General features: G+C 43.1%; 1 protein-coding gene across 5 annotated transcripts in view; it reads left to right on the top strand.

The window, feature by feature from the left end:
• The window catches only part of ndrg4 (NDRG family member 4), a 27,830-nt gene extending 20,769 nt beyond the window's left edge, over positions 1-7,061 (top strand). For 3 of the 5 annotated variants that reach the window (XM_062547272.1, XM_062547270.1, XM_062547273.1), the window contains 8 exons: positions 36-136; positions 352-408; positions 563-614; positions 995-1,042; positions 1,388-1,423; positions 2,336-2,387; positions 3,201-3,239; positions 6,829-7,061. In XM_062547272.1, the coding sequence (XP_062403256.1) occupies positions 36-136; positions 352-408; positions 563-614; positions 995-1,042; positions 1,388-1,423; positions 2,336-2,387; positions 3,201-3,239; positions 6,829-6,983 (540 nt within the window). In that variant the 3' untranslated portion in view covers positions 6,984-7,061. The remainder of the gene's footprint in view (positions 1-35; positions 137-351; positions 409-562; positions 615-994; positions 1,043-1,387; positions 1,424-2,335; positions 2,388-3,200; positions 3,240-6,828) is intronic. The other 2 variants (XM_062547271.1, XM_062547274.1) reach the window with 1 other exon arrangement.

Below are 7,061 nucleotides of genomic sequence, written 5' to 3'. Positions count from 1 at the left end.
TCTCTCTCTCTCTGTGTGTGTGTGTGTGTTTCCAGGAGGAGCTCATGAACAACACTGAGCTAGTGCAGAACTACAGACAACAGATCAACATGGTCAATCAGTTCAACCTGCAGCTCTTCTGGAACATGTACAACGGGTAAACACACACACACAGACACACAGACACACACACACACAGACACACAGACACACAGACACACACACACACACACACACACACACACACACACACACACACACACACACACACACACACACACACACACACAGAGACAAACACACACACACACACACACACATGTATAGTGTATAGTGTGTGAAAACTGATGGTGATTTTCTGTTTCTGTGCAGCCGTCGGGACCTTGAAATGAACCGCATAGGGACAGTGCTGAATGCCAAGACACTGAAGTGAGTTTTTGCTGTGTGTGTCTAAGTGTGTGTAAATATATATAGGACACTATGTGTGTGTGTGCGTGCGTGCTTGTGTATGTGTGTGTGTGTGTGTGTGTGTGTGTGTGTGTGTGTGTGTGTGTGTGTACTCACACTGTCTCTCCTCTCCCAGGTGCCCAGTCATGCTGGTTGTTGGGGACAATGCTCCAGCTGAAGAGGGTGTGGTAAGTGTCTTTTCTCCTCTCTCTCTCTCTCTCTCCTTTCATCTGCCCATCTCTCTCATCTTATCTGCTATCACTTCTCTTGCCCTCTCTCTCCTTTCATCAGCCCTTCTATCTCTTCTTATCTTCTATCACTTCTCTTGCCCTCTCTCTCTCTCTCTATCCTTTCATCAGCCCATCTCTCATCTTATCTGCCATCACTTCTCTTGCCCTCTCTCTATCTCTCTCTCTCCTTTCATCAGCTCTTCTATCTCTTCTTATCTTCTATCACTTCTCTTTTCCTCTCCTTTCCTCTCCTCTCCTCGCTTTCACTCCTTTCTTTGTTATTTTGTCCTGTCGTCCTGAATCCAACATTCCGTTCTTGTTTTGTTCTGTCTCTGTAGGTTGAGTGCAACTCTAAGCTGGACCCAACTAAGACCACTTTCCTGAAGGTGAGACCATAATACACACACACACACACACACACACACACACACACACACACTAACACACACACACACACACACACACACACACACACACACACACACACACACACACACACACACACACACACACACACACACACACACACACACACACACACACACACACACACACACACACACACATTTTTTACAGTCTATGGGTGAGACTGACTGACTGACAGTTTACACAATCCAGGCATTGTGAACCATTAACGAGCTGCTGATCAATATGCAATCAATATCATTCAGGCATCGTAAGTCAATTCTTCTTTTTCCACCCCTTGTCTACTCTCTCCTCTCCTGCAATAGATGTCTGATTCAGGTGGACTTCCCCAGCTCACTCAGGTAAGTTCAGATGTCCACGCACAAATTATTATTATTTTTCTACCCTTAAAAGTGTGTAGGCTATATGTCAGATATGCATCACGTATTGTATGTGGTCTACACAGACTTGTAGTAAAGTCTATCGTCTGATAAAGAAGAATGAAAAAAGGTGTTAAACCATTTAAATATTTTAAATGTGGCAGTTGCCACTTGGTGCTACTATTGTTACACTGGACCTATACAGTGTACAATATAGTGCAGTGTTAGGCTGGGTGAACCCTGGGAAGTTCCGGGGAAGCCGGAGAGCTGCCCGGCAGCTCAGGCTGGATACCAGCAGATCTATTTTCGCTGTTTACTGCCAGAATCTTTGGCTCCAATCAGAAACGGCCATACTCTATTCCTGGCACGCAATTGGCCCGGTGACGCGCCGAAAACGAAACTTAAGCGACGCGAAGTGCAGTAGAAACAAAGCGCAGCCTCGCCAGACTAATGTTCAATCTTAAAAGATTGAGTTTAGTATGGTGAACACCAGACTAGTGCAGTGTCACATACTGTAGGGTGTGAACATGAATGTCATCACATTGCTACTTTGAACCCTGCACATTGTGTTGGCCTAATAATTAAGATTGGGCACATAATATAAGTACAGAGTGCAACTATGATGACGTGAGACACAGGTTATTAGTAAATCCCTGCCTAACGGTAAAATTGTAATTTAGTGTAAATTGTAATTTAGTGCACTTGCACTATATAGAGTATAGTGCAAGTGCATTCCTACCAAAAAGCTTTTTATGTTTCCTTTTTTTATGCTCAAGGAAACCAAATTTCTCTCACCTAAATGGCACTTTCTACATTTGGAGCTCCTGTGCTTGATGAAGATACGCCACATATACTTTTTCATTAAAATTTCTCTGCGTTATGTTTGTTCTCCAGCCTGGAAAACTGTCTGAGGCGTTCAAGTACTTTCTTCAGGGGATGGGCTACAGTAAGTGCCTGACCTTTGTTATTCTATGGTGTGTAGAGTAGAGACACCTTTGATTAGTAGGATAGCAGTTCATTCATAACCGTATAGGGTCCTTCCTGACAAACTCTGCTGTTTCAATTAATCATCCAACACCACACACACACACACAATGTTTCAAATGTTTCACATGCAGTAGACACACACACACACACACACACATGGCCACACAACACAGCCCCTCGTTGTTCCTCTGTATCCCTTCCCTTGTCTACGTGTGTGTCTCATTCAGTGATGTTTGTGAGTGTGTTATTCATTGTGAATAGTGTGAGTGTGAATTAATCTACTGAATCGTTACCTTCAGATGACAACCTTGCATCACTATGAGCATTTTTTAATCTATTCTATTCTTTTATCTATTCTATACAAACTTTTCTATAGGATTATTTCTGAACGTATCTTATATTGTTTGATACAAACCAGTGCAGAGATACTTTTTCAAAATCAATTTAAAATCGTAATCTGATCAAATACAGTGACCTGTTGCCAATTGTTTCAATTAATGTTTGTATCCAATTTGGTTTTCTTCTGAAAGTGCCTTTTGTTAGATGCAAGATTATCATCAAACCATGATCTTTTGTGTGTGTCCATGATGTGTGTTTGTGTGTGTGTGTGTGTGTGTACATACATGTAGAATAGAACTTGTGTTTATATGTGTGACTTACATGCTTTAGATTACATTGTGTCTATGTGTCTATGTTTGTGTGTTTGTGTGTGTGTGTGTGTGTGTGTGTGTGTTAACCAAGCCCTTTGTGTGTTCCTCCCCTCTCCTCTCAGTTGCATATGTAAAGGATCGCAGGTTGAGTGGAGGGTCAGGTACTTCCTGCTTCCTCTTTCTGCCTTCATGACATCATTCATCTGATACATCTCCTCTCCTCCCCCCTCCTCCAGCAGGACCATGGGGTTGGGCTAGAGGGGATAGGGAGTGGGATTCAAAGCATGCTGTGGGTATTTCAGTATGTGGTAAAGTGAGAAACCGGACTAGACCGGACACAACAGCATCTACGATTGCTCTGGGGTATACAGTGCCTATAGAAAGTCATCATACCCTTTTGAAATAGTTACTTTTTTTGTCTTACAGCCTGAAATCAAAACCCATTTTTAAAAAAATCTTTTCCAGTTTTATTAACAAATTTAGCTGTACAACATCAAAATAATGAAAAAAAAGTAAACAGTTCTGAAAATTAATAAAAAATGAAAAACTAGAATAACAGGGTTGGAAAAGTCATCATACCCCTGACTTAATACTTTGTAAAGCTTCCTTTTGCTTTCATTACAGCCATCAATCTGTTTGGATATGTCTCTATTATAGCTTTGCACACCTAGATAGGGGAATATTTGCCCAATTTTCCGTACAGAAATGTTAAAATTTAGTCAAATTCTGTAGGGAATGGCGATGGACTGCTCTCTTCAAGTCAATCCACATATTTTCTATAGTATTTAAGTCAGGGCTCTGACTTTGCCACTCAAGGATATTCACCATCCTATCCTTAAGCCACTGCTTTGTTCTTTTGGCAGTATGTTTAGGATTATTGTCGTGTTGGAAGGCGAATGACCTCCCCATCCTCAGCTGTCTAGGAGAGGGACGCAGGTTTTCCTTAAGAATGTGGGTGTATTTGGCAGCATCCATTTTCCCTTCTATCCTGACCAATTGCCCAGTTCCCGCTGAAAAGAAACATTCCCACAACATAATGTTGCCCCAACCATGCTTCACACTAGGTATGGTGTGTTTTGGGTGGTGTACTGTGTTGGTTTTCGCCAAACATTGCGCTTGGAGTTCAGTGCAAAAACACATCTGGAATATTCTGCTACCATGTGGAAAAAGCTTATATGGTCAGATGAGACTAAGATCGAACTTTTTGGAGACTAAGATTGAAGTTTTTGGACTGAGCTCCAGGCGCTAACCAAACACAGTATACACACCCAAACACACCCAAAACACACCATACCTACTTTGAAGCATGGTGGGGGCAACATTATGTTTTGGGGATGTTTCTCTTCAGCGGGGACTGGGCAATTGGTCAGGATAGAAGGGAAAATGGATGCTGCCAAGTACACCAAAATTCTTGAGGAAAACCTGCGTCCCTCTCCTAAACAGCTGAGGATGGGGAGGTCATTCGCCTTCCAACACGACAAAAATCCTAAACATACTGCCAAAAGAACAAAGCAGTGGCTTAAGGATAGGATGGTGAATATCCTTGAGTGGCAAAGTCAGAGCCCTGACTTAAATCCTATAGAAAATATGTGGATTGACTTGAAGAGAGCAGTCCATCGCCATTCCCTACAGAATTTGACTAAATTTTAACATTTCTGCACGGAAAATTGGGCAAATATTCCCCTATCTAGGTGTGCAAAGCTATAATAGAGACATATCCAAACAGATTGATGGCTGTAATGAAAGCAAAAGGAAGTTTTACAAAGTATTAAGTCAGGGGTATGATGACTTTTCCAACCCTGTTATTCTAGTTTTTAATTTTTTATTAATTTTCAGAACTGTTGACTTTTTTTTCATTATTTTGATGTTGTACAGCTACATTTGTAAATAAAACTGGAAAAGATTTTTTTTTTAAATGGGTTTTGATTTCAGGCTGTAAGACAAAAAAAGTAACTATTTCAAAAGGGTATGATAACTTTCTATAGGCACTGTATGCAAAGCTGCAAGTGTTTTCACAACATTCTTAAGCAATACGAAATTGTCCACAAACTCGTACAACATTCATAAGAGTGACTTTCCAAGCTACTTAGGCTTACAATGCTATCAGGAAACTGAGCCTTGGATCGGTTCTGGTCTTCCAGTTCATTTATTGCCCCATGGTAATCCACTGTTATTTAGTTCTGATAACCTGCGCTTGGTCCATTGGATCCGTGTCCATGTTCCGGGGAGGCCAGTGGGCCAGAGTGCTAGTACCTGTAGATCAGCTGGGGAACCTGTGGAACCTGTGGAACCCAGCCCCAGAGCTTTAAAGGAAGACTCCAGCAATGTTTCACATAGATCTCTGTTTCTCAAAGTCACTGGGTACTGTTGGTGAAAAAAACTAACAACAATGATTTCTTTAGAATGGCACTGTAGCTGGCTGCTTTTTTTTATTTGTTTGTTTTGTTTTTTCGTAATAGTACTCAGTGACCTCAAGAAACAAAGATCTGTGTGAAACATGGCTGGAGTTCTCCTTTAGGTTGGGGTTAAATCACCAGTTCCTGCTTCCTGAAGGACCCCACCCCACACCACGCTACACCCTCATCACCTCTGCTGTCCTCTCCTCCTCTCTCTCCTTCCAGCATCACCCTCATATGGAGCTTGTCTCAGCCCTCGGCTTGGCCTGTTGCAGCATGCACCTAGCCTGATTAGCCTTGCATGGCACATAGGGTGCCTCTCATTTGGGCTTTTCTACGTCCGCCCTCGTTCCTTGGGCCTCGATCCTCACTGATCTACATAAAGAATGATGGGGCGGCAACAATGGGTTAGTCTATCCAGTGTTAGTTATAGATCAGTGGGAACGCCCCTCGAGGATCGAGCATCGAGGAGAGATGTTGAGAGGCACCCATAGCTTCCCATGGGCTTCTCCTCTCAGTTGAGGAGAGGGAGAAAAGGCCAGAGATGATGTTTAGCTCTGAAGAAGGCCTGAGGGTTGACAGGTGCATGATAAATGAAACCTTGTCTCTGCTTGTGTTCTTAAAACTAATACAAGGATGGCAGTGCTCCCAACCAGTGTGGTCAATGGTTAGCTTAGCACAGGTGACTGGGAATGATATTAGCATTAGACAGAAGTCCCACCATCACCCCCACTATGCCGGGGTGCTGAGATTGTAGGCTGACAATGATATAATGATATTTTCATCATGGTAAATTAATTAGCGTTTAATTCATTTAACATATCAATTGTCCAGGCATGTGCAGTGATGGTACACCTTCGTGTTTTTTCCTCTGATACATAAGCAGGGAAAACTTGCGATCCATTTCTCCCAACCCCATTCAAAAATGTGCATTGAACATGTACAGTACTACACAGCAGGGCCATTTAAGATTTGCAGTTGCTTTGTTGCCGTGAATGTTCTGGTGGAGGGTATCGACTGTTCAACTACTTCAAGGTCTTGCTGTTTTGAAACCACACAGCATGTTGCATCGTTCCTCTCCGTTTTTCAACTTCTTTGAGAAGAAAGCGCTATGTAAACATCCACCTGTTTCTGATATTTGATTCAGTTTTCCTTTCTTTCTCTCTCATTCCCTCTGTCTCTCTGACTCTTTTTCCTGCTCTCTTCTCAAACTGCCCATCCTCTTTTCTTTCTTTCTTTCTGTCTGTTTTTATCTTTATCTCCTTCAATCTCTTTCTTTCTTTCTTTGTTTCATTCTCTTTGCTCTTTCTTTGTTTCTTTCTTTCTTTCTGTCCTTCTCTCTCTCCCTCCGCAGTGCCCACAGCTAGTATGACCCGGCTGGCTCGCTCTCGGACGGCGTCGCTGACCAGCGGCAGCTCCCTGGACGGCTCTCGCTCCCGCGCCTGCACCCAGTCGGACAGCAGCGAGGGCGTGGCCCAGCTCAGCCACACCATGGAGGTGTCCTGCTGAGCACACACTCCGCTCCGCGGGACAGAGAGGGAGAGAGAGGGAGGAGGAGGAGGAGGAGGAGGAGCAGAAGAGTAGGAG

Source organism: Sardina pilchardus, chromosome 10, assembly GCF_963854185.1.
Source record: "Sardina pilchardus chromosome 10, fSarPil1.1, whole genome shotgun sequence".
NCBI lineage: Eukaryota > Metazoa > Chordata > Actinopteri > Clupeiformes > Clupeidae > Sardina > Sardina pilchardus.
The sequence above is the reverse complement of the archived record's forward strand: the minus strand, read 5'-3'. Positions and strand labels throughout refer to the sequence as shown.